The following is a 27,787-nucleotide window of genomic DNA, read 5'->3' as shown; positions in this document are numbered from 1 at the left end:
ACTGTGTATTGTAATTTATAGGCTAGTGAATATATGACCTCCTTGCTTTATCCATGATCTTTCCTTTCCTGTAATCACAGTTCACACCCTGTTCCTCCCACAATGGTACAGCCCCTTCCAAATGGACACGCCTGAAGTGCAAAGTAATTGGTTAATCTGGTGACCGAGTCTGCGTTCCCTATCGGTGATTGGAGCGTCTGCACGTCGCACGGACTTGGATGCTGCGACCTGAGGTTGAGCAGGCTGGATTCAGAGAGAAGCATCTGCCCCTGGCTGCAGCAAGTGTTCGTCTCATTCAACGGATTGGTGCTGTTGTAGTCTATCATAAAGTAACCGAAAAGGCGTTTTGGAGCCGTAGGCCTTTAGGAGAGGTATGTGGAGCGCGATTGAGATGTGCAACTTTATAGCGTACTGATAGGCTATTTACTAAGAATTATGTGAAGAGGCTTCGATTTGAGGGCCCAGACTGCGGGTGTATGGATCGTCCCTAGACACAGATGCTTGCTTTTATGGGGATACTTTGTTTCTTATGCCGACTGGCTGAATGTCTGTAAAGGAATTGCTACCCGGAGACCTGACTGCGTATTTTTAATATCTGATTTTGCCATCCTGATTCCTTTCATGCCATTGGCATTTTTTTTTTGTGTGTGAGGGGGGGGGGGGGTAGTCGAAATTAGAACCTACATGATCATACCGGCAGACGCTATATGGAACTCAGACTGGGAACATAGGCTAAATGCTATAACTATCCAGTTACACTTGCTATGAATTTGGCCCATCGATTACAACGATGCAAGTGCAACATAATCTTTAGGCGGTGGGATGGAAGAGGGTGATTATTATGGAGTGTTCCGTCATCATGGGGAGGGTAGGAGGGTTTTGGAAACCGTTTTCTGGGTCGGTTATGTATCCTGAGGGATGAAGGCCGGTGTTTCTTTGTGTCAAGTGGGATGTGGAATTTATCATTTTAGATCTATTTACATAGTGATTTAAACCCTTAGTAAATTACATGTGTGTCCTGTCCGTATTTGTTACAGACTAGCCTATAACAGGTTTAGGCTATAAACCTTGAAATGGCTATACTTTATGAGGGAATCTATTTGGGACGTTTCAAACTCCATGATCAATTTTCCAAATAAATATCTACGTTGGCTACTGTAATTTCCAGGTTTGTGTCAATTTTGTGTGAATATGCTAAACGCTGTTTGTAATAGTAATAGATTTAGCTCTGACAATTATTTTAGCTACAGAAGACTGCCTTCCTTTTATTTGTGCGCTAGCCTAGACTGATGAGTTGTGCTCCACCCTAAAATGAGTCGATTCTTTTTTTAGGTAGCCTGTAGGCTATTTGTTTCTATTCTATCGATGAAAGGCATATTGTTGTAACTTCATTCATTCATTAATCCTAAATCCTAGAACACTCAGCCAGATGTGGGTCAGTGGAAGTGATGGATAACCAATGGTTGGTGCATATTCCCTTCCTCCCACCTTTCAAAATGAACATGATATGACATTTTAGACATCAGCTGTCTTGCCTTTAAGGTTGACCTTGATTTGAGTCTGAGCATTCATGTGCAAGATGTCATCGTTTTATATAGATGATCTCAGCTCCGAATCTGGATCCATGAGGATAGAGAGCATGTGGTAAACTTGCTGGCTGCCTCACCCACACTGTCACATACATTACCACTCCCACACCCACCTAGACACACACACATAAAGAGGAGGAGTGCCTGGGGGATATTTATCATTTTATTCATATTAATCCAAGAAAGATTATAGTATTGAAATATTTGAAACGTTTGGATGCGATAAGAAATTCCTCTATGTGTCGTACCACAGCACACTTCTACAATATGTATGTACAGGTTCACTTTATAATGTGCTACATTTCGTTTTTAGAAAGGGGGGGGGGAATGATGGTTATGAATGAAAAGTGTGTACCAGTGTGTGACTTGTTGAACAGTTTTAGTCCAGGCAGACAGGTAGGCAGATGGACAGCTAAGCTCAGGGATGTTTGGTCATACTCAGTGACAGACACCGCCTCAGGCCCATTCGTTGATGTCACAGCAGCCTGGCCATGCCAAGTTGAGAACACAATGTTTATTGTGCTATAGCTTGTTTTAGAACACAGCAATTCATTTGTGTTTTACAATGGGTCACTGCCTCCTTACATCTGAATGCAATGCCAATGACAGTAAGTGGTACTATAGCTTGTCTGCCTAGTTGTAGTTGAGGTGGTATAACTGGTCAGAAACTAATACCGTTCTCCATGAGAGTGAAACGTTTTTTTTTGTTGTTTTTTTTGTCTGCTTGTCTCTCTTCCTGAGAAAATATGCAGAGGTCTTAAAAAACATTTTGTCTTCTACAATATCAATTTTGGGGCTGTAACTCCCTGCACCACAAATGAGAAAAGCATGGTAGTGTTTTTGTCAACCCTTCACTTCTAATCTCTCTCTTCCAGAGCCATCATGTCTTCCAGTTCAGCGACAACCAGGATCCTAATCAAGGGTGGCAAGGTGGGTGTGTTGACTGTTGACTGTTGTTGTTGGGCTGTTATATGTTCATCTAAAATAAATGATTGTGAAGCATTACAAAACTATTACCTGTTTCATTTATGCATTTTCTTTTGTCCAACACCTGATTTCTCTTTTCTCCCTTTTGACACCAGGTGGTGAACGATGACGTCACGCAGGAGGCGGATGTGTACATTGAGAACGGCATCATCCAGCAGGTGGGGGAGGGGCTGATGATCCCAGGAGGGGCCAAGGTGATTGACGCCTCTGGGAAACTGGTCCTCCCTGGGGGGATTGACACCAGCGTGCACCTGCAGCAGAGTTTCATGAACGCTACCACCGTAGACGACTACTATAGCGGCACCAAGGTACGAATGATCTACAGCTTTTCTACGACTGTCTGTGAGGTTGAGAGGAAGTACCATGCTTAATGACACTGGCATTACCCTGAGTAACCCGGTATAGCCAGTGCAGGATGGGTCTCTCATCTGATTCTGGTTCCTCTCCAGGTTTCTTCCTTCTAGGGAGATTTTCTTTGCCACTGTGCTGCCCTATGCTCTGGAGGTTAAGGCAGGGTTACTGAACAAAACCTTGTGATATGTGGTTGCAAAAAGGGGGCTGGGTCAATCACATTTGATTGGTTGGTTCATTGATTAAAAAGGGCTGGTGCTTTAGGACTCTGGCATTACTCTCCTTATGTGTGTATTTTGGTAGAAACCTGTGGCAAGGTCTGTCTAGCAATGCCAAATACTCAGTTACAGCAATTCATATCCCAGTGGAAGCAAAATGGTTACATTATTACCATACCCTCTGGGTAATATGGTATGTCATTGAACTGAACTGGAAAAACAGATACATAATTAGTATGTACCATTTAATACACAATATTTGGCCCAGTCTAGTGGGAAACGGCCATCTGGCAAGCATATTTTCCTCTCCCGGTAACCCAGTGGACCGCCATGTACCATGGCAACTAAATAAACTCATCTTCCCAGCTTGCCTTGGAATGTGAGAAAATAACCTCAGACTCTGAATCCCAAGTCAACTCCTACCCCAAGGGGGGAGGCAAAGTACGGCCCGCCGGACACTTCAATCCAGTCGGCGAGACATCATTCCCCCCCCCCCCAATTTCGTGGTGTCCAATTGGTAGTTACAGTCTTGTCCTATCGCTGTAACTCCCGTACGAACTCAGGAGAGGCGAAGGTCGAGAGCCGTGCGTCCTCCGAAAACGCGACCCAGCCAAGCCACACTGCTTCTTGACACAATGCCCTCTTAACCCAGAAGCCAGCCGCACCAATATGTCAGAGGAAACTCGAACCCGAGTCTGTAGTGACGTCTCAAGCACTACGATGCAGTGCCTTAGACCGCTGCGCCACTCGGGAGGCCCCCACAAATAGATTTTAATAAACAATTGGTCCCCCAGAAAATGCGGCCCTCCGTTGAATTTCAAAATCCTGATGTGACCCTCGAGCCAAATATTTGCCCACCACTGCCCTAGCCCCTCATCCCTAGACACTCCTGTCCTGTAGATGTGAAAGATTATGATAGGTGTAAACGATAGGCCCTATGGCCAAAACACCTCTCAGCCTATCAGAAGGCACGTTGAAGTAATTACCAAATTACCAAGTAATTACTCTTTGATCTACAGAAGTAGCTAGGAGCTAGGGGTTGATTAGGGATTTGGGTAGAGACCAAGAAATATTCAGAGAGCTACTACAGTAACAAACTGGGCGTGGTTCAGACTCAGAGATGCTGCTTTGATTTAGACAAAGATAGTGGATACATAAGGCTGCTGACTCAAGTTATTTATTATATAATATTCTCCGTTATTCTGAGTCATCTTTATTTTATTTTATTACATATCTCACCTACCCTATAAATTATTTATATAGATAATGTGGCAGAAAGCTGTGGAAGCTGTAGCAGGGTGTGCTGACTCCTGATGCAGTCAGCACAGCAGGGCACTGAACAGAATGGAGAGAGAAGATGGTGGAGGGATAGCGAGAGATAGATAGGGAGAGACAGACAGAGAGATAGAGAGAGTGAGACAAAGAGAGAATGAGAAAGAGAATGAGAGACAGATGAGAGCGAGAGAAGATGCTACAGGGATAGAGAGAGAGAGAGAGAGAGAGAGAGAGAGAGAGAGAGAGAGAGAAAGAGAGAGAGAGAGACAGACAGACAGACAGACAGACAGACAAAGATAGAATGAGAAAGAGAATGAGACAGACGAGAGAGAGGGAGAGAGAGAGAAAATGGTGGAGGGTCACACACTGAGACTGGGGCTATCCCAGATCACCTCAGGGCATGCATGACTCATCAATCATCATTCCCTATTCTCTACCACCCAGAGATGACATATAGAGTCTGAGTACATAGCTGTGTTTTTAGACATAAATGACAAGCTAGCCAAGGAGATGTTATCTTTCTGCTCTACTGGGGTTGGCGGATCTGCTGCCGTGCTGCCCGGCTAGAGTACAGAGACAAATGCAGATCAGTTTCTGTTTCCATGGCTACCGTCGGGCTGCTGCAAAGACTGCTGCGAAGCCTTTTCACCCAGGCCATTTTGCTTGAAGACAATAGTTCTCCAACACACTAGACACACCCCCAATCCTTACCAGACAGTACTCCACTTTCTCTACGGTCAGCTGACTCAAAGATGCTCTTTGGAGCATTCACTTAGTAACAGACTACAAGTATTTGGAAAGATTTCATATAGAATGTATTTGTTGTTCACATCAGTATCAACCTGGTTTTGTAAGGATTTAGTACACTCACAAATATGTAATGGAGCAGTAGTCAAGCTTTCATACCTTGGAATCTCTGGGATATATATATATATATATATGTGTATATATATATATATATATATATGTATATATATATATATATATATATGTGTATATATATATATATCAGTTTTACTATCTCGACGGGCCATACAACGTGTTCCTCGTTACTACATCTTCGATCTAGTACGTCTGCCTTTGCTTCAGATGTAAACAGCCCTGAACGGATAGCTGATTGATAGTGTAGTGAACAATGAAAGGACTGACAGTTCCTTGATATACATTAGCTCACTGACCATCATCACGCTCTGTAATATCTTTTCATTATACGCCATGGGTTATCTCCCAGTCCCCTTCCCATGTTCTAATCTAGTTACTGATTGATGTTTTTCACCCCCCATCCAGTAAATAAACATTAGAGGTAATTGGCACCTTTTACTGTTGGTTTTCAACCTGAGGTATGTTGGCATGTTAATTATGTCTCGCCCCCGGAATTTATAGAGAATAACGGATGCATGTATTAACCCTATACTGTCATTGGCATTAATTAACCAGACCAGACATCATTATGGAGCCTTTGCCTAGCGATACTTCAATGTGTTGTGTCTCCGTGTCTTCCTACTTATAAACCATTTACAAACACTTTTATAAAGTATTTCTTAATGTACCGTAGTACCTATACTGAACAGCAATATAAATGCAGCATGCAACAATTTCAGGTCAGGGGCACAGCCATGGCTGGCCTTGGAGGGCATAGGCCCACCCACTTGGGAGCCAGGCCCACCCACTGGGGAGCCATGCCCAGCCAATAAGAATGAGTCATTCCCCACAAAAGTACTTTATTATGGACAGAAATACTCAAGTTGCTGGGCATGTGCGCAAAATTTGAGAGAAATACTATTTTAGTGCGTATGGAAGGGAAAAAAGTATATTTCACCTCATGAAACATGGGACCAACAGGTTACGTTTCTATTTTTGTTCAGTATAATATACCTTTATGTAAAATGGTATCCATCATTTTAATGTCTGTCTCTTCTCTGATCTGAGATACTGGTGGTTCTGTCAACAGGCAGCCCTGGCTGGAGGTACCACCATGGTTATAGGACATGTATTACCAGAGAAGAATGAGTCTCTACTGGAAGCCTACGAGAAGGCCCGCTCCCAGGCCGACAATAAAGCCTGCTGCGATTACGCCCTGCATATGGGGGTCACCTGGTGGGGGCCCAAGGTAACTGTCACACTCCCTTGATAACTGGTGTTTTCATACCCGTTTCATTTAACTGAGCTAAGATCTGTACTGCACTGACCTGGTTACACATCCGCCATAGTTGCTGGAACTGTGCTGCAAATGTCACTGAAAGGACAATATCGATGCCAACACACTACGATTCAGGTTGGCACAATAGTATGAAAAGGTATGACTCCTGACTAAGGCTGTGGCGGTCCTGCCATTTTGTCAGCCTGCAATTGTCAAGGAAATAACTGCTCGCTGTCCGTCACGTGATCGGGTCTTTCTCACGGGCTACAAACAAGTGAAGACAGGCACATCGGGGACGCAAACTGCGCCAATTCCGAGGCGCATATTGAAGCTATTGGAAGAACTGTCCACATTTACTGTTCGTCAGCCAACAAGATGGGTAGGCCTAACGAACAGCAAAAGCACTACTAGCCTATGTCAATCTACTATCCCCCATTGTACAAAAGTTGACGTGTTCTATTCTGTGCGATAAATAAATATTCCACACAGAGTTTGGGACAGTTGTCCCAGACTATGTTTGGGACAATGAGCGATGAGCCTGAAGCAACAGATCAGAACGTTTAGCTTAAAATGTTGATTAACTATTAGGCTATTTCTTCACTTTATATGCACAGTAATGCACACGGCAGTAGGCTATAAGCGCGAATGTTGCATTAGCAGTAAAACACCATTTTCTAAAGTGACCACAAATGCAATTATGCATGTAATGCTATTATTATGAAGGTGCATTTTTATGGGTTCAAATGATCTTCGCCAAACTTGAAACTCACGCACTGCATATGTATGCCAGTTAAGCTCTATACACATTGTAGAGCGGATTAATGTGCTTCATTTTAAGAAGTTATTTGGCCAGTTTAGTTGTGATACAAACCTTATCAGAACATATAGGCCCATGGGCTAAGCTACATGAGGTGTGGGACTATGATTTGAAAAAGTTGCATAAAAAAAGCATGCAGTGTTTCTTGGCTTAAGATGGTTATCATTCGGAAGTGATAATATATAAGTGGATTGTTTTTTTTAAATTTTACTAGGCAAGTCAGTTAAGAACAAATTCTTATTTTCAATGACGGCCTAGGAACAGTGTGTTAACTGCCTGTTCAGGGGCAGAACGACAGATTTGTACCTTGTCAGCTCGGGGATTCGAACTTGCAACCTTTCGGTTACTAGTCCAACACTCTAACCGCTAGGCTACCCTGCCGCCCCATGTCATCTATGCACTTAAATAGTGTATGGAGAATGTGTTCCCCGTGGTTCATTTTCCTGCCAGCCAGGTAGGCTATACTCCTGTTATAAAGAGAAGCAATGTGCTTAATATTAGCAAAGTTGAGAAAACAATATAGTAGGCCTAGTCTATACAGGGGCTGATGGGATCCTCCTCTTTTTAACAGAGGCCATCACTCTGTTTTCTCACAATTGCATAGCCTATAGAAATGTTGAGCAACATGAGCTCATGGGCTCTCATGAAGTAGATTTTCGATTACATTTGCATTGATGTCAGAGTGATTAGAGGGACAATAGAGTGCTGAGTACCAGGCAGTTAGCAAGTTTTGTAGGCTACTAATGACCAGCAGCATCAGAGCTTGGAGAAGTCTCGTTACCGTGACTTGCAATTTGCAATTTGACTGCCGTCATGACTCGTGGCCGTTGGTGCGCCTGTAATACGGTCACTGTAACAGCCCTACTCCTGACTGTGTTCATCTTGTTCAGGTGAACTCTGACCTCTAACCCCTGACCTGTAGGTGCGTGCTGAGATGGAGAGCCTGGTGAGAGATAAAGGGATCAACTCGTTCCAGATGTTCATGGCCTATAAGGACCTGTTCATGCTGAGGGACTCAGAACTTTTCCAGGCCCTACAGAACTGTAAGGACATCGGGGCCGTGGCCCGTGTACACGCTGAGAACGGAGAACTAGTGGCCGAGGTGAGTCTCCGAATATGGTTCGATATGTAGTCCCACGTCAATGACTTTTCTTCCATCATGTCTTTGTTCCGAAAGAAATACGACAAAGTCAGCTTAATTTCATTCATTACTTTTAAAAACCCTTATCTATCCAACTGTAAGAAATTGGCTGACACAAACAGTTTACAAAAGTGTGAGAAACCGACTGGTGCTGGTTTGACAGAGGGACTGTCATCACAGTAAGCAGTTTTATTCACACAAAGGAGGCCTGTTGTGTGGTAAGGTCAGAGGTGAGAAAGAGCCCATAGAGCAACTTTTTTAGAGGGGGGGGGGGCATTGTAACTGACCCACGCACCATTGCGCCTCATCATGATAAGTTCCCGTTTTTTTGTGGCCCCCACCCCTATCGAAGATGCCCATCCCTGCTGTAGAGTTAAAATGACTTGAACGGACATCCAACGGTCCTGACGGTTGAACCGTCAGCCATATTTAGTGCACATCCGGTTTCTATCAGTGATACAGCACATACACCAGGATTCCTGTGTGTTTTCTAGGGAGCCAAAGAGGCATTGGACCTGGGAATCAGCGGCCCAGAGGGCATTGAGATCAGCAGACCAGAGGAGGTAAGACACTCTCTTTACTCTTTGGATAAAAGCGTCTGCTAAATGGCATATATTCTCATGATATTATTATATATTACTGTTGTCGTCTGTGCTCATAATGGACACATACTCCTTCCCTCTTCTTTCATGACTTCATAGACATAGCCGTTACAGTTCTATTGTCTTAGTGTTTTCCCAGTGAAGCATTTCCAGTGCCTATGTTATAGATATCAGCCCTCCATAATATTGTAATGATCCTACCAACTCAACACAATATCCGATTGTTTTTTCTTTCTCACAGCTGGAGGCAGAGGCCACCCATCGGGCGATCACCATCGCCAATAGGGTGAGTGTGTGTTCTGTGTCAAGTTGTTGCATTCTCTTTATCATCAAGCACTTCAGTACAATGGTAACTGCCCCCGAAATACCCTGCAGTATCTGGAACCAGTCCTGCATTCGGCATGTTTTCTTCTGGTGAAACTCTCTCTAAGACATGTTGTCTCACTCTCTGTCGTTCTCTTTCAGGCCCACTGTCCTATCTACCTTGTCAACGTGTCCAGCATGTCAGCAGGAGATGTGCTTGCCACAGCCAAGATGCAGGGTAAGGCCAAGGCATATCTTATCCTGTCTTGTCGTATCCTGTCTTATCCTGTCCTGTCGTATCCTGTCTTGTTCTGTCCTGTCGTATCCTGTCCTGTGCATACCGCGGATTACTTTTCATGTGGTTTGCTAGCTTGGGCTGATCTTCACTACGAGTTCTTTTGGAACCCCGTCTGTCTGTCTGTCTGTCTGTCTGTCTGTCTGTCTGTCTGTCTGTCTGTCTGTCTGTCTGTCAGTTAGTTAGTTAGTTAGTTACACTATCTGGCCAATACTACACATCACAGTCCAGTGCCTTCTGAAAGTATTCAGACCCCTTGACTTTTTCTATATTTTGTAACGATACAGCCTTATTCTAAAATTGATTAATTCAAAAAAAATCCTCAGCAATCTACACACGATACCCCATAATGACAAAGCGAAAACTGATTTTAGAAATGTTTTAAAATGTATTAAAAATAAAACCTTATTTACATAAGTATTCAGACCTTTTGCTATGAGACTCCAAATTGAGCTCAGGTGCATCCTGTATCCATCGATCATCCTTGAGATGTTTCTACAACTTGATTGGAGTCCACCTGTGGTAAATTCAATTGATTAGACATGATTTGGAAAGGCACACCCCTGTCTATATACGGTCCCACAGTTGACAGTGAATGTCAGAGCAAAAACCAGGCCAAGGAGGTTGAAGGAATTGTCCTTAGAGCTCCGAGACAGGATTGTGTCGAGGCACAGATCTGGGGAAGGTTACCCTAAAGATTATCTGCAGCATTGAAGGTCCCCAAGAACACAGTGACCTCCATCATTCTTAAATGGAAGAAGTTTTGAACCACCGAGACTCTTCCTAAAGCTGTCCGCCCGGCCAAACTGAGCAATCAGGAGAGAAGGGCCTTGGTCAGGGAGGTGACCAAGAACCCGGTGGTCACTCTGACAGAGCTCCAGAGTTTCTCTGTGGAGATGGGAGAACCTTCCAGAAGGACAACCATCTCTGCAGCACTCCACCAATCAGGCCTTTATGGTAAAGTGGCCAGACGGAAGCCACTCCTCAGTAAAGGGCACATGACAGCCCGCTTGGAGTTTGAAAAAAGGCACCTAAAGACTCTCAGACCATGAGAAACAAGATTATCTGGTCTGATGAAACCAAGGTTGAACTCTTTGGTGGCAGAATCATCCTGTGGGGATTGTTTTTCAGCGGAGGGAAGGGAAAACTAGTCAGGATCGAGGCAAAGATGAACGGAGCAAAGTACAGAGAGATCCTTGATGAAAACCTGCTCCAAAGCACTCAGGACCTCAGACTGGTGTGGTTCACCTTACAACAGGACAATGACCCTAAGCACACAGCCAAGACAATGCTGAAATGGTTTGGGGACAAGTCTCTGAATGTCCTTGAGTTACCCAGCCAGAGCCTGGACTTGAACCCGATCGAACACCTCTGGAAAGACCTGAAAATAGCTGTGCTGCAACGCTCCCCACCCAACATGACAGAGCTTGAGAGGATCTGCAGAGAAGAATGGGAAAATCTCCCCAAATACAGGTGTGCCAAGCTTGTAGCGTCATACCTAAGAAGACTCGATGCTGTAATCACTGCCAAAGGTGCTTCAACAAAGTACTTAAGTAAAGGGTCTGAATACTTATGTAAATGTAATATTCCAGTTTTTTATATTTATATAAATTAGCTAATATTTCTAAAAAACTGTTTTTTGCTTTGTCATTATGGGGTATTGTGTGTAGATTGATGAGGGGGGAAAAAACGATGTAATAATTTTTTGAATAAGGCTGTAACGTAACAAAATGCGGAAAAAGTCAAGGGGTCTGAATACTTTCCGAAGGCACTGTGTATGGATATGTATAAATCCATCTATATAATCTGCCTATAGGTAAAGTGGTCCATGGGGAGACGACCACAGCCCATGCGGTGCTGAACGGTCTGCAGTACTACCATCAGGACTGGGCCCATGCTGCAGCCTACGTCACTGTTCCTCCTCTACGCCTGGACCCAAACACACCCAACTACCTGATGAGTCTACTGGGAAAGTAAGAGCGTGCGCACACACACACACACACACACACACACACACACACACACACACACACACACACACACACACACACACACACACACACACACATACACATACACACACGTACCTAACTGATGAGTCTACTGGGAAAGTAAGAGCGCGCGCACACACACACACACACACACACACACACACACACACACACACACACACACATACACATACACATACACACACACACGTACCTACCTGATGAGTCTACTGGGAAAGTAAGAGCACACACACACACACACTGTTATGTACTTGAGTGAAGACCCAAAAGCGGTTTTAACAGAAAACAGAGTTCTTTAATGAAAAACAGGAATGGCATAAATCCTCTTCCAACGTTGACAATGGAACAAAAAGAACGTAGTATAGTGCAGGATGCACCTGCCAGGCAGACTCCGACAGGATAGGACAAGGTGGAAGCAAACGAGACGACAGCTTGCTTCTGGCATCAAAAACACAAACAAGAATCAGACACTGAAAGTAGCAGGAACAGAGAGAGAAATAGAGACCTAATCAGAGGGGGAAGAGAGAACAGGTGTGAAAGAGTGAATGAGCTAGTTAGGGGAGATGTAGAACAGCTGAAGAATGAGAGACAGAGAAGGTAACCTAAAAAGACCAGCAGAGAGAGACAGAGTGAAGAGAAAGGACAGGAACAGACATAACAAGACATGACAGTACCCCCCCACTCACCGAGCGCCTCCTGGCGCACTCGAGGAGGAAACCTGGCGGCAACGGAGGAAATCATCGATCAGCGAACGGTCCAGCACGTCCCGAGAGGGAACCCAACTCCTCTCCTCAGGACCGTACCCCTCCCAATCCACTAGGTACTGATGACCACGGCCCCGAGGGCGCATGTCCAAAATCTTACGAACCCTGTAGATGGGTGCGCCCTCGACAAGGATGGGGGGGGAGGGACGAGCGGGGGCGCGAAGAACGGGCTTAACACAGGAGACATGGAAGACCGGGTGAACGCGACGAAGATAGCGCGGGAGAAGAAGTCGCACTGCGACAGGATTAATGACCTGGGAAATACGGAACGGACCAATGAACCGCGGGGCCAACTTGCGAGAAGCTGTCTTAAGGGGAAGGTTCTGAGTGGAGAGCCATACTCTCTGACCGCAACAATATCTAGGACTCTTGGTCCTACGCTTATTAGCGGCCCTCACAGTCTGCGCCCTATTACGGCAAAGTGCTGACCTGACCCCCTTCCAGGTGCGCTCGCAACGCTGGACAAAAGCCTGAGCGGAGGGGACGCAGGACTCGGCGAGCTGAGATGAGAACAGCGGAGGCTGGTACCCGAGGCTACTCTGAAAAGGAGATAGACCGGTAGCAGACGAGGGAAGCGAGTTGTGGGCGTACTCTGCCCAGGGGAGCTGTTCTGACCAAGACGCAGGGTTACGAAAAGAAAGACTGCGTAAAATGCGACCAACAGTCTGATTGGCCCGTTCGGCTTGACCGTTAGACTGGGGATGAAAGCCGGACGAGAGACTGACGGAAGCCCCAATCAAACGGCAAAACTCCCTCCAAAATTGAGACGTGAACTGCGGGCCTCTGTCGGAAACGACGTCAGACGGAAGGCCATGAATTCGGAAAACATTCTCGATAATGATCTGAGCCGTCTCCTTAGCAGAAGGGAGCTTAGCGAGAGGAATGAAATGAGCCGCCTTAGAGAATCTATCGACAACCGTAAGAATAACTGTCTTCCCCGCTGATGAAGGCAGTCCGGTGATGAAATCTAAAGCGATGTGAGACCACGGTCGAGAGGGAATGGGAAGCGGTCTGAGACGGCCGGCAGGAGGAGAGTTCCCAGATTTAGTCTGCGCGCAGACCGAACAAGCGGCGACAAATCGACGCGCGTCACGTTCCCGAGTGGGCCACCAGAAACGCTGGCGAATGGAAGCGAGCGTACCCCGAACGCCGGGGTGGCCGGCTAACTTGGCAGAGTGGGCCCACTGAAGAACGGCCGGACGAGTAGGAACGGGAACGAACAGAAGGTTCCTAGGACAAGCTCGCGGCGACGGAGTGTGAGCGAGTGCTTGCTTTACCTGCCTCTCAATTCCCCAGACAGTCAACCCGACAACACGCCCTTCAGGGAGAATCCCTCGGGGTCGGTGGAGACCTCAGAAGAACTGAAGAGACGAGATAAAGCATCAGGCTTGGTGTTTTTTGAGCCCGGACGATAAGAAATAACAAACTCGAAACGAGCGAAAAACAGAGCCCAACGAGCCTGACGCGCATTAAGTCGTTTGGCTGAACGGATGTACTCAAGGTTCCTATGGTCAGTCCAAACGACAAAAGGAACGGTCGCCCCCTCCAACCACTGTCGCCATTCGCCTAGGGCTAAGCGGATGGCGAGCAGTTCGCGATTACCAACATCATAGTTACGTTCTGACGGCGATAAGCGATGAGAGAAAAACGCGCAAGGATGGACCTTGCCGTCAGAGAGAGAGCGCTGAGAAAGAATGGCTCCCACGCCCACCTCTGACGCGTCAACCTCAACAACAAACTGACTAGAGATGTCAGGTGTAACAAGAATAGGTGCGGATGTAAAACGATTCTTAAGAAGATCAAAAGCTCCCTGGGCGGAAACGGACCACTTAAAGCACGTCTTAACAGAAGTAAGGGCTGTGAGGGGAGCTGCCACCTGACCGAAATTACGGATGAAACGACGATAGAAATTAGCGAAGCCCAGAAAGCGCTGCAGCTCGACGCGTGACTTAGGAACGGGCCAATCAATGACAGCCTGGACCTTAGCGGGATCCATCTTAATGCCCTCAGCGGAAATAACGGAACCGAGAAAAGGGACAGAGGCGGCATGAAAAGTGCACTTCTCAGCCTTCACATAAAGACAGTTCTCCAAAAGGCGCTGGAGGACGCGTCGCACGTGCTGAACATGAATCGAGAGAGACGGTGAAAAAATCAGGATATCGTCCATGTAAACGAAAACAAAAATGTTCAGCATGTCTCTCAGGACGTCGTTAACTAGTGCCTGAAAGACAGCTGGAGCGTTAACGAGGCCGAAAGGAAGAACCCGGTATTCAAAGTGCCCTAACGGCGTGTTAAACGCCGTCTTCCACTCGTCCCCCTCCCTGATGCGCACGAGATGGTAGGCGTTACGAAGGTCCAATTTGGTGAAAAACCTGGCTCCCTGCAGGATCTCGAAGGCTGAAGACATAAGAGGAAGCGGATAACGATTCTTAACTGTTATGTCATTCAGCCCTCGATAATCCACGCATGGGCGCAGGGACCCGTCCTTCTTCTGAACAAAAAAAACCCCCCGCTCCGGCGGGAGAGGAGGAGGAGACTATGGTACCGGCGTCGAGCGAAACCGACAAATAATCCTCGAGAGCCTTACGTTCGGGAGCCGACAGAGAGTATAATCTACCCCGGGGGAGTAGTTCCCGGAAGGAGATCAATACTACAGTCATACGACCGGTGTGGAGGGAGAGAAGTGGCCTTGGAACGACTGAACACCGTGCGCAGATCGTGATACTCCTCCGGCACCCCTGTCAAATCGCCAGGCTCCTCCTGTGAAGAAGAGACAGAGGAAACAGGAGGGATAGCAGACATTAAACAGGTCACATGACAAGAAACATTCCAAGATAGGATAGTATTACTAGACCAATTAATAGAAGGGTTATGGCGCACTAGCCAGGGATGACCCAAAACAACAGGTGTAAAAGGTGAACGAAAAATTAAAAAAGAAATGGTTTCGCTATGATTACCAGAGACAGTGAGGGTTAAAGGCAGCGTCTCACGCTGAATCTTGGGGAGAGAACTACCATCTAAAGCGAACAAGGCCGTGGGCTCCCTTAACTGTCTGAGAGGAATGTCATGTTCCCGAGCCCAGGTCTCGTCCATAAAACAGCCCTCCGCCCCAGAGTCTATCAAGGCACTGCAGGAAGCAGATGAACTGGGCCAGCGGAGATGGACCGGAAAGGTAGTGCGTGATCCAGAAGGAGAGGCCTGAGTAGTTGCGCTCACCAGTAGCCCTCCCCTTACTGATGAGCTCTGGCTTTTACTGGACATGAGGTGACAAAATGACCAGCGGAGCCGCAGTAGAGACAGAGGCGATTGGTGATTCTCCATTCCCTCTCCTTGGCCGAGATGCGGATACCCCCCAGCTGCATAGGCTCAGCATCCGAGCCGGCGGAGGAGGGTGGCAGTGATGCGGCAGGTGGCAGTGATGTGGAGAGGGGAGCAACGGAGAACGCGAGCTCCTTTCCACGAGCTCGGCGACGAAGATCAAACCGTCGCTCTATGCGAATAGCGAGGGCTATTAAGGAGTCCAGACTGGAAGGAACCTCCCGGGAGAGGATCTCATCCTTAACCTCGACGAGGAGACCCTCCAGAAAACGAGCGAGCAAAGCCGGCTCGTTCCAGTCACTAGAGGCAGCGAGAGTGCGAAACTCAATAGAATAATCCGTTATGGATCGATTCCCCTGACATAGGGAAGACAGGGCCCTGGAAGCCTCCTCCCCAAAAACAGAACGGTCAAAAACCCGTATCATCTCCTCCTTAAAGTCCTGAAACTGGTTAATACACTCAGCCCTCGCCTCCCAGATTGCCGTGCCCCACTCACGCGCCCGTCCGGTAAGGAGAGAAATGACGTAGGCGATGCGGGCTGCGCTCCTGGAGTAAGTGTTGGGCTGGAGAGAGAACACCACATCACACTGAGTGAGGAATGAGCGGCACTCAGTGGGCTCCCCAGAGTAACAGGGCGGGTTGTTGATCCTGGGCTCCGGAGACTCGGAAACCCTGGAAGTGGGCGGTGGATCGAGGTGGAGTTGGTGAACCTGTCTTGTGAGGTCGGAGACTTGGACGGCCAGGGTCTCAACGGCATGTCGAGCAGCAGACAATTCCTCCTCGTGTCTGCCTAGCATCGCTCCCTGGATCTCGACGGCGGAGTGAAAGGGTCCGGAGCCGCTGGGTCCATTCTTGGTCTGATTCTTCTGTTATGTACTTGAGTGAAGACCCAAAAGCGGTTTTAACAGAAAACAGAGTTCTTTAATGAAAAACAGGAATGGCATAAATCCTCTTCCAACGTTGACAATGGAACAAAAAGAACGTAGTATAGTGCAGGATGCACCTGCCAGGCAGACTCCGACAGGATAGGACAAGGTGGAAGCAAACGAGACGACAGCTTGCTTCTGGCATCAAAAACACAAACAAGAATCAGACACTGAAAGTAGCAGGAACAGAGAGAGAAATAGAGACCTAATCAGAGGGGGAAGAGAGAACAGGTGTGAAAGAGTGAATGAGCTAGTTAGGGGAGATGTAGAACAGCTGAAGAATGAGAGACAGAGAAGGTAACCTAAAAAGACCAGCAGAGAGAGACAGAGTGAAGAGAAAGGACAGGAACAGACATAACAAGACATGACACACACACACACACACACACACACACACACACACACACACACACACACACACATACACATACACACACGTACCTAACTGATGAGTCTACTGGGAAAGTAAGAGCGCGCGCGCACACACACACACACACACACACACACACACACACACACACACATACACACACGTACCTAACTGATGAGTCTACTGGGAAAGTAAGAGCGCGCGCACACACACACACACACACACACACACACACACACACACACACACACACACACACACACACACACACACACATACACATACACACACACACGTACCTACCTGATGAGTCTACTGGGAAAGTAACAGCACACACACACACACACACACACACACACACACACACACACACACACACACACACACACACACACACACACACACACACACACACACACCTACCTGATGAGTCTACTTGGGAAGTAAGAGGGGCACATTTCCTTTGTACCCTGCTGAAGGTGATTTATTCAGCGAATGTGATGTCTGGGAAATTGCCTTTAAATTCTATAACTGTGCCCAAATCATACATCTGTGTTGGATTGAATCCAGGCACCAGTCTTAACAGCGCTTGTAGCTCTCATTAATATATATAAATCATTTTTGCTGTTGGTATTATAAAATTTCAACAAAATTTCCCCCCTGAGGGGCCTCCCAGGTCGCGCAGTCGGCTAAGGCCTCCAGAGACCCTGGGTTCGAGCCCAGGCTCTGTCACAGCTGGCCATGACCGGGAGGTCCATGGGACGACGCACAATTGGCCTAGCGTCGTCCGGGTTAGGGAGGGTTTGGCCGGTAGGGATATCCTTGTCTCATCGCGCACCAGCAACTCCTGTGGCGGGCCGGGCGCAGTGCACGCTGACCAGGTTGCTAGGTGTACGGTGTTTCCTCCGACACGTTGGTGCGGCTGGCTTCCGGGTTGGATGCGCGCTGTGTTAAGAAGCAGTGCGGCTTGGTTGGGTTGTGTTTCGGAGGACACATGGCTCTCGACCTTCGTCTCTCCCGAGCCCGTACGGGAGTTGTAGCGATGAGACAAGATAGTAACTACTAACAATCGGATACCACAAAATTGGGGAGAAAAATAATAATAATTTCCCCCCTGACGTGTACTCGCCTCCTCTCTAGGCTTTAACAGTGAAACTCTGAACACAGTGTTATCAAAGTTAATAGAATTGATATTTGCGTTCCCTATATTTTCCCCCTGACCTATCCTCTTCTCCTTCTCTCTGAACCGCTACAGTGACACACTGAACGTAGTGGCGTCTGACCACCGCCCCTTCACCACTAAACAGAAGGCTATGGGCAAGGACGACTTCACAAAGATCCCCCACGGAGTCCCGGGCACCCAGGACCGCATGAGCGTCATCTGGGAGAGAGGAGTGGTAAGCAAACGTGATGCATCTCTACTGTTTGTACTTAGGCAAAGATCTACGGCTGTATAGAAAGACAACAGAAAGGTTGGATCTGCTATTGTGACTGCTGTAACTAACTACTACCGTGATACCTTGTTGCCGTTGGACATGTATCTGTTGCAATATTTGTTGTGCGTGGTCCCCGTCAAACACATATGCTGTTTGAGTTTAGTGCTTGACATGTTGATAACAGGTTTGCTCCCTCTGACATGGAGCATTTTGACCCTCTGCTACTGTAGGTCGGAGGCAAGATGGACGAGAACCGTTTTGTGGCGGTGACCAGCTCCAACGCAGCTAAGATCTACAACCTGTACCCCAGGAAGGGTAGGATCATCCCAGGGGCTGACGCTGACGTGGTGGTCTGGGACCCTGAAGGGACCAGGTATGTAACCGTATCCACGGTCCCCTCACTCCCTCCCTTCCCACTACTACCGCTACGGCGGCCGTTTACCCTGTGGGGGATGCTAAGGTTTTTTCTTTTATACACTCTTAGAATTAGTGGCGACTCGAGGAACCATTGCTAGTAAACGGTTCATATTTGCACCTTTGGTTAGTTGAGGGGTTCTTGGAGGAATCTTTAATGGTTCAATGTACAGTGCCTTGCGAAAGTATTCGGCCCCCTTGAACTTTGCGACCTTTTGCCACATTTCAGGCTTCAAACATAAAGATATAAAACTGTATTTTTTTGTGAAGAATCAACAACAAGTGGGACACAATCATGAAGTGGAACGACATTTATTGGATATTTCAAACTTTTTTAACAACTCATAAACTGAAAAATTGGGCGTGCAAAATTATTCAGCCCCTTTACTTTCAGTGCAGCAAACTCTCTCCAGAAGTTCAGTGAGGATCTCTGAATGATCCAATGTTGACCTAAATGACTAATGATGATAAATACAATCCACCTGTGTGTAATCAAGTCTCCGTATAAATGCACCTGCACTGTGATAGTCTCAGAGGTCCGTTAAAAGCGCAGAGAGCATCATGAAGAACAAGGAACACACCAGGCAGGTCCGAGGTACTGTTGTGAAGAAGTTTAAAGCCGGATTTGGATACAAAAAGATTTCCCAAGCTTTAAACATCCCAAGGAGCACTGTGCAAGCGCTAATATTGAAATGGAAGGAGTATCAGACCACTGCAAATCTACCAAGACCTGGCCATCCCTCTAAACTTTCAGCTCATACAAGGAGAAGACTGATCAGAGATGCAGCCAAGAGGCCCATGATCACTCTGGATGAACTGCAGAGATCTACAGCTGAGGTGGGAGACTCTGTCCATAGGACAACAATCAGTCGTATATTGCACAAATCTGGCCTTTATGGAAGAGTGGCAAGAAGAAAGCCATTTCTTAAAGATATCCATAAAAAGTGTTGTTTAAAGTTTGCCACAAGCCACCTGGGAGACACACCAAACATGTGGAAGAAGGTGCTCTGGTCAGATGAAACCAAAATTGAACTTTTTGGCAACAATGCAAAACGTTATGTTTGGCGTAAAAGCAACTCAGCTCATCACCCTGAACACACCATCTCCACTGTCAAACATGGTGGTGGCAGCATCATGGTTTGGGCCTGCTTTTCTTCTGCAGGGACAGGGAAGATGGTTCAAATTGATGGGAATATGGATGGAGCCAAATACAGGACCATTCTGGAAGAAAATCTGATGGAGTCTGCAAAAGACCTGAGACTGGGACGGAGATTTGTCTTCCAACAAGACAATGATCCAAAACATAAAGCAAAATCTACAATGGAATGGTTCAAAAATAAACATATCCAGGTGTTAGAATGGCCAAGTCAAAGTCCAGACCTGAATCGAATCGAGAATCTGTGGAAAGAACTGAAAACTGCTGTTCACAAATGCTCTCCATCCAAACTCACTGAGCTCGAGCTGTTTTGCAAGGAGGAATGGGAAAAAATTTCAGTCTCTCGATGTGCAAAACTGATAGAGACATACCCCAAGCGACTTACAGCTGTAATCGCAGCAAAAGGTGGCGCTACAAAGTATTAACTTAAGGGGGCTGAATAATTTTGCACGCCCAATTTTTCAGTTTTTGATTTGTTAAAAAAGTTTGAAATATCCAATAAATGTCGTTCCACTTCATGATTGTGTCCCACTTGTTATTGATTCTTCACAAAAAAATACAGTTTTATATCTTTAAGTTTGAAGCCTGAAATGTGGCAAAAGGTCGCAAAGTTCAAGGGGGCCGAATACTTTCGCAAGGCACTGTAGCAATGGGTTCCTGGGGAACCCTGGAGTGGAGATGTGGCTTAGAAGGGGTGTGGCTTTCAGATAGATATTTTTTGGGCCACCCTTTAGAGTTAATGAGGCTAACAGAGGTGAGTTCCTCAAGATGCCTATGCAACTTTATTATTATATGTAATCAGTAATGTTATTATATATAAAAGGCTGTAATATGCAAAAATGTTCAATAACTTTTTTAAATTTACAGTACTCAAACATAACATGATGACAGGAATGACATTTACATTAACAGGTGGCCAAAAATAACTTCCTGAAAGCCACGCCTACAATAAGCCACGCCTCCTATCTGATGGGCTGACACCTCTACAATATATTATTAAAAAGGAAAAAAATGTTATCACAAAAATATTCCGGTTTGAACCTTTACACAGGGGTTCCCCGAACGCCCTTTTCAGATGGGTATTTCTTGTAACCTTTTTCAACTAGAAAGATTATGCCGGTGTGGCAACCCAAAAGGTTCTTTCAGGAACCTTTACCTCTTAGAGTACTTATTTTAATTTCATTTTTTTTTTACTAGGCAAGTCAGTTAAGAACAAATTCTTATTTTCAATGGGTTAACTGCCTGTTCGGGGGCAGAATGACAGATTTGTACCTTGTCGGCTTGGGGATTTGAACTTGCAACCTTTACAGTTACTAGTACAACACTCTAACCACTAGGCTACCCTGCCGCCCCAGTATAGAGTAACAATAATAATATATGCCACTTACCAGATTCTTTTCTTACCAACTGAGCCACACGAGACCAATAACCTATTGTATGTGTTAAGACAATATATTTCTCTGTGTCCAGGACCATCTCTGTGGACACACAGGTGCAGGGTGGAGACTACAACCTGTACGAGAGTCTTCGCTGCCATGGTGTCCCACTGGTTACCATTAGCCGTGGTCGTTTGGTCTATGAGAACGGAGTGTTCACCTGCTCCGAGGGCTCTGGGAAGTTCTATCCTCTCAGAACCTTCCCTGACTACCTCTACAAGAAGATGGTGCAGCGGGAGAAGGTATTCTAAAAAACCATCAACAGGATGTGGATTTGAAAATGTTCCTTTACCTATGAATTTTGCCGCAGATGAAAAGTGATCTTTGAATCGCATACACTTTCCGTACCTGCTTCAGATTGTCTTGATTGTCATAAAGTATTATTTATGTGTTATGACTGTGTGTATAACCAGAGACTAATTATTGTGTGTGTCTATGTGTATGTGTGTGTGTGTGTGTGTGTGTGTGTGTGCGCGCGTGTCTGTGTTTGCATCTCTGCTTACTCGTGTGCACGTGTGTGTGTCTCTCTCTCAGTGTCAGGCCCTGAAGGCTGTGGAGCGTGAGCCCTACGTAGGAGATGTAGCGTTGATGAATTCTGGGAAGAAGGACTGTGGACCATGTGATGGGGACACTCCAACACGACCACACACCAAGCACGGAGGACAGAGAGACCTGCATGAGTCCAGCTTCAGCCTCTCTGGTAACACACACACACACATCGCTTTGCAATTTGGAATTGTATAATTTGCATCTCTCCCTCTAAGGCCTATATAACTTTATTAATCACCAGCTCTAATGCAGTATCTACTATACAGTGCCTTGCGAAAGTATTCGGCCCCCTTGAATTTTGCGACCTTTTGCCACATTTCAGGCTTCAAACATAAAGATATAAAACTGTATTTTTTTGTGAAGAATCAACAACAAGTGGGACACAATCATGAAGTGGAACGACATTTATTGGATATTTCAAACTTTTTTAACAAATCAAAAACTGAAAAATTGGGCGTGCAAAATTATTCAGCCCCCTTAAGTTAATACTTTGTAGCGCCACCTTTTGCTGCGATTACAGCTGTAAGTCGCTTGGGGTATGTCTCTATCAGTTTTGCACATCGAGAGACTGAAATTTTTTCCCATTCCTCCTTGCAAAACAGCTCGAGCTCAGTGAGGTTGGATGGAGAGCATTTGTGAACAGCAGTTTTCAGTTCTTTCCACAGATTCTCGATTCGATTCAGGTCTGGACTTTGACTTGGCCATTCTAACACCTGGATATGTTAATTTTTGAACCATTCCATTGTAGATTTTGCTTTATGTTTTGGATCATTGTCTTGTTGGAAGACAAATCTCCGTCCCAGTCTCAGGTCTTTTGCAGACTCCATCAGGTTTTCTTCCAGAATGGTCCTGTATTTGGCTCCATCCATCTTCCCATCAATTTTAACCATCTTCCCTGTCCCTGCTGAAGAAAAGCAGGCCCAAACCATGATGCTGCCACCACCATGTTTGACAGTGGGTATGGTGTGTTCAGGGTGATGAGCTGTGTTGCTTTTACGCCAAACATAACGTTTTGCATTGTTGCCAAAAAGTTCAATTTTGGTTTCATCTGACCAGAGCACCTTCTTCCACATGTTTGGTGTGTCTCCCAGGTGGCTTGTGGCAAACTTTAAACAACACTTTTTATGGATATCTTTAAGAAATGGCTTTCTTCTTGCCACTCTTCCATAAAGGCCAGATTTGTGCAATATACGACTGATTGTTGTCCTATGGACAGAGTCTCCCACCTCAGCTGTAGATCTCTGCAGTTCATCCAGAGTGATCATGGGCCTCTTGGCTGCATCTCTGATCAGTCTTCTCCTTGTATGAGCTGAAAGTTTAGAGGGACGGCCATGTCTTGGTAGATTTGCAGTGGTCTGATACTCCTTCCATTTCAATATTATCGCTTGCACAGTGCTCCTTGGGATGTTTAAAGCTTGGGAAATCTTTTTGTATCCAAATCCGGCTTTAAACTTCTTCACAACAGTATCTCGGACCTGCCTGGTGTGTTCCTTGTTCTTCATGATGCTCTCTGCGCTTTTAACGGACCTCTGAGACTATCACAGTGCAGGTGCATTTATACGGAGACTTGATTTCACACAGGTGGATTGTATTTATCATCATTAATCATTTAGGTCAACATTGGATTATTCAGAGATCTTCACTGAACTTCTGGAGAGAGTTTGCTGCACTGAAAGTAAAGGGGCTGAATAATTTTGCACGCCCAATTTTTCAGTTTTTGATTTGTTAAAAAAGTTTGAAATATCCAATAAATGTCGTTCCACTTCATGATTGTGTCCCACTTGTTGTTGATTCTTCACAAAAAAATACAGTTTTATATCTTTATGTTTGAAGCCTGAAATGTGGCAAAATGTCGCAAAGTTCAAGGGGGCCGAATACTTTCGCAAGGCACTGTATCTATGTGTTTCAATCTCTACTGGAAAGATGCACAATTAGCTACATTTTGTTAACCTAACAGATTGTTATTTGCCACTTTTTGTTTTATCAATCTCTCCAGGTGCCCAGGTTGATGATAAAATCCCAAAGAGATCTTCTGCAAGGATTCTGGCCCCCCCAGGTGGTCGATCCAGTGGCATCTGGTAACTGTGTGGAAGAGTAGTGAGTTCTAGAACCAAACAATTACTGTAGTTCTCTATTAGGATGAAACCTGAAGGAAAGTTCAGGGTCAACTAAGACAAACGGCTTGTTACGTTCACCCAAAAAGCATAGAAAGAAAAGAAAATCTTACATGTTATTTCAAAAACGAACTCACGTATTTAGTGTATATATGTGACGACAGGGTCTGAGTAACATTCATTTGGCATTGATGTCATTTTAATATATCTTGGAATATCTGCCCGTATGGTCAAACCCTGAACAATATTGGGCTTAACACATGTTTGACATATCTAAACTAAATTTGCACGGTAGCTAAGTTGCTAGTTGACTGTTTTGGATAAATGTATGTATTTTAGAGGAAGTACTCAATGTCATTATACACTAATGGTTTTAAGGGGGATGGGGGGAGGATGGGGTTGAATTGATCATTGGTTTACCTCACTGTTTAACCTACAATATTGCACTTGTATCATGTACTACTTAGCTGCCTTTTCCTTACATGATTTTATGTGTAACAAAACAACTTTTTCTACCAATACAGAACAGTCATGAATTCACGTGATTAGTTATTTACTACACAATATCTCAAAGCACTTGACATGAAATAACGTGATTCCATTTGTCTAATTTTGACGAAAAGTCAAATGCAAGCTGATACTTAAAAAAAAATGTAAAAATGGTTTTATCTTACAATGTTATTTGAAAAGATGTCATTCCCCTTTACAGCACTGTCAAAAGTATAATCATGAGTCCTGAACAACTAAGGATGACATCGGGCATCAAAATACGTAGGCTAAGTAAGTTCAGAGTCGTTATAGCTTCTATGTTGCTGTTTAGAGTTGAATATCGTAGCACTCTCTTCTTTCCTGGTCATCTCATGTCCCATCAATGTGAATGAACCTACGCTGTGTTTACTGTATGTATGTTGTGGCATAGAACAAATTATATGTGAGGCACTGATATGACTCATATTTAGCATCATTCTATGTGTAAGTGGTGATATGATATTTCTTTACTTTTCTCTGTCTGTTAGCGACAAGTTAGCTAGCTTCACTCGGAAATGCCTTTTTCTCACAAGAGAAGTCTCACATTAAACACATATACAGTTACTCGAGATAGCATGTTTATGATTCTTTGTGATTCTTTTTAGGATGTGCAAACTAACTACTGAGCACATAACACTTTTATGTCTTTGGGATTCTTTTTTTTGTTTGTTACAACACTGAGGGAATTCTGGTCTTGCACTGATAAGTATTTGACAGTTTTGTATATCTGTTGGGTTGACACTTCCAATGTTGTAACACTGTCGATTGGGTAAGAGAAGTGCATCATCTAATTTGATTGAATCGTGGGTATTATAATGGGAATGGAAATGTACAAATGCAAGTTCTTCAGGTTTGTTATGTGTTTATGTCATAATGTCATTCAACAATGCACTGTCAATTATATTACTGGACGGCATGCTTATTCAAGATTGTGTCAAACGAAAACCACTGATGTTTTATGGGGTTTCAAATTGTCTTGACACTGTTCCATTGTAAGCCACTGAGAACATATCATATGACTCTTTGTTTGTGAAGAATATACTTTATTGTTTTGCCATAGTCCAAAACCACACTGTACATGATATGACTGCAGTGTAAGAGGTCCTCACTGGTGCTGAATAGCCTACTGTGTTTTCACTGAGGTTTTGTTTTGTTTTATCCTATGTGTTCTTGCAGCTCTTTATCACATGATTGAGTGCAAATAAACCACACGGAAATTTCAAGCTTGAATTGTGTTTCTTTAAAAAAGATAAAACATAATAGGCCCTATAGCCTATACTGTATTAGGCAAATGGGGTTCAAAACATTGCAATGTATGTACAATTGTGTTGCTTTAGCATGTAATAGCCTATAACATGAATAAAACGACCCCAATAACCACATCGGTCTTTAGCAAATCTCTATGGTGGACTAAGAACATGTAGGCTAGTGACAACTCACTACAATAGGTCAAAGTCCTATTTATATATTTACCATAGACTCGCCTCGAACAGCATGGAGTCCCGCGCATGCGCATTAGTTCCTGAATTGTTGCAGACGAAGCGTCGGTAGTGGTGGGGCCCGTGCTATCTGGGATTCCTTGGGACGTCCATTTTTATTTATTTCATTTTTTACCTTTATTTAACTAGGCAAGTCAGTTAAGAACAAATTCTTATTTACAATGACGGCCTACACCGACCAAACCCAAACGACGCTGGGCCAATTGTGCGACACGCCCTATGGGATTCCCAATCACGGCCGATTAATCTCTATTAGCCTAATTCAATAGGATCTCTGTGAGCCTAGTCGTAAAGATTTGTCATTTAACTTTTAACATGTATTACCTTTTTATAGAGGCACAAACACAACTAGTCATGATGTTTTAATCTGATTGTCAAACAATCTCTTCAAAGGGCTCCTTTACTAGGGTATCCACGCACGTTTAAACAAAACACCAAAAGGTGTTGGGCTGATGACATTTGGCCACTGCCATTAGTCCAGAATTTATGCGTCCACTGCTGTGTCCGAGTGAGTCTCGGTGTATCTCTGCCTTGGCAAGATGTCAGTGTTCTTGTCGAACCACATCGCATTTTGGAGCGTATGGTTGCAGCCTAGTCTCATAGACTAGACGTAGCATAGTACAAATTAGTATGATATGTTACATTTGGAATTTAAATAAAACAGATGGTTACTTAATTAAGGCAAAAACCAAATAGTTGCGGTGGATGGGTGGGAGTATAACGAAGGTCTAGCATCCCAAAGGTTGCCTGTTTTAATCTCATCATGAACAACTTTAACATTTTAGCTAATTAGCAACTTTTCAACAACTTACTGCCTTTAAGCTACTTTGCAACTACTTAGCATCCCAGCTAGCAGAGTGAATCTGGGCCGATTCCGTCTGAGAGTCGGGGCACTTGGCTGAGAGTCAGACTCGGCCGAGGTAATCTGGCCCGAGTCTGGGCCGCCTTAGGCAGTATTACTTATGGCTAGGATGCAGGGATTGAGCTTGGGCCAATTCCGGTGTGAGTTGTCTGGCCCAAATGTATTACTTGGGGCTCGGGCCGATTGGGGCTACTCTCTGGCAGAAGATTACACAGTCTGCTTTATATAATTAACATTTCATTATTTATTTATTTTTACCATATTTTCTCTGTGTTTCTGTGATCAAAAAATACAATTAACATTTAAATAAAATTCTTTAATAGTCATGTTTAAGTTGTATTTTGATACTTTGTGCAATTGATAAGCATTAAAAAATGTGGATGGAGCCTCCCGAGTGGCACAGTGGACACTCGGGAGACACCGAATCACAGTGCAAACTGCATTGCTACAGATGCTAGTTCGATACCCGTGGCGGCCGCGACCGGGAGACCCATGAGGCAATGCACAATTGGCCCAGCATCGTCCGAGTTAGGGGAGGTTTTGGCCGGCCGGCATGTTCTTGTCCCATCAGGTGTAGTGACTCTTGTGGCGGGCCAGGCGCATGCATGCTGACACAGTCACCAGGTGTATGGTGTTTCCTCCGACATAATTTTTTGGGGGGTTGGATGGGTATAATTTGTATGCA

General features: G+C 45.0%; 1 protein-coding gene across 1 annotated transcript; it reads left to right on the top strand.

Annotated features, from left to right (window-relative positions):
* The first annotated feature begins 262 nt into the window (after positions 1–262).
* Positions 263–25,964, top strand: LOC135507907 (dihydropyrimidinase-related protein 5-like). Its single transcript, XM_064927682.1, has 14 exons — positions 263–371; positions 2,465–2,519; positions 2,672–2,884; positions 6,372–6,530; positions 8,300–8,479; positions 9,013–9,081; positions 9,362–9,406; positions 9,586–9,661; positions 11,535–11,691; positions 18,364–18,505; positions 18,775–18,917; positions 21,585–21,792; positions 22,085–22,250; positions 24,096–25,964. The coding sequence occupies exons 2-14, from the start codon at positions 2,472–2,474 to the stop codon at positions 24,179–24,181; spliced, it is 1,692 nt and encodes a 563-aa protein (XP_064783754.1). The 5' UTR covers positions 263–371; positions 2,465–2,471; the 3' UTR covers positions 24,182–25,964.
* The last annotated feature ends 1,823 nt before the right edge of the window (positions 25,965–27,787 follow it).

Source organism: Oncorhynchus masou, chromosome 21, assembly GCF_036934945.1.
Source record: "Oncorhynchus masou masou isolate Uvic2021 chromosome 21, UVic_Omas_1.1, whole genome shotgun sequence".
Classification (NCBI taxonomy): Eukaryota; Metazoa; Chordata; class Actinopteri; order Salmoniformes; family Salmonidae; genus Oncorhynchus; species Oncorhynchus masou.
The sequence above is the reverse complement of the archived record's forward strand: the minus strand, read 5'-3'. Positions and strand labels throughout refer to the sequence as shown.

Coding starts and splice junctions, on each gene's coding strand:
- LOC135507907 (XM_064927682.1), top strand. CDS start 2,472: ATGTCTTCCAGTTCAGCGACAACCAGGATCCTAATCAAGGGTGGCAAG. Junction 11,692..18,363: donor CTGATGAGTCTACTGGGAAA/GTAAGAGCGTGC, acceptor GAACCGCTACAG/TGACACACTGAACGTAGTGG. Junction 21,793..22,084: donor AGATGGTGCAGCGGGAGAAG/GTATTCTAAAAA, acceptor TCTCTCTCTCAG/TGTCAGGCCCTGAAGGCTGT.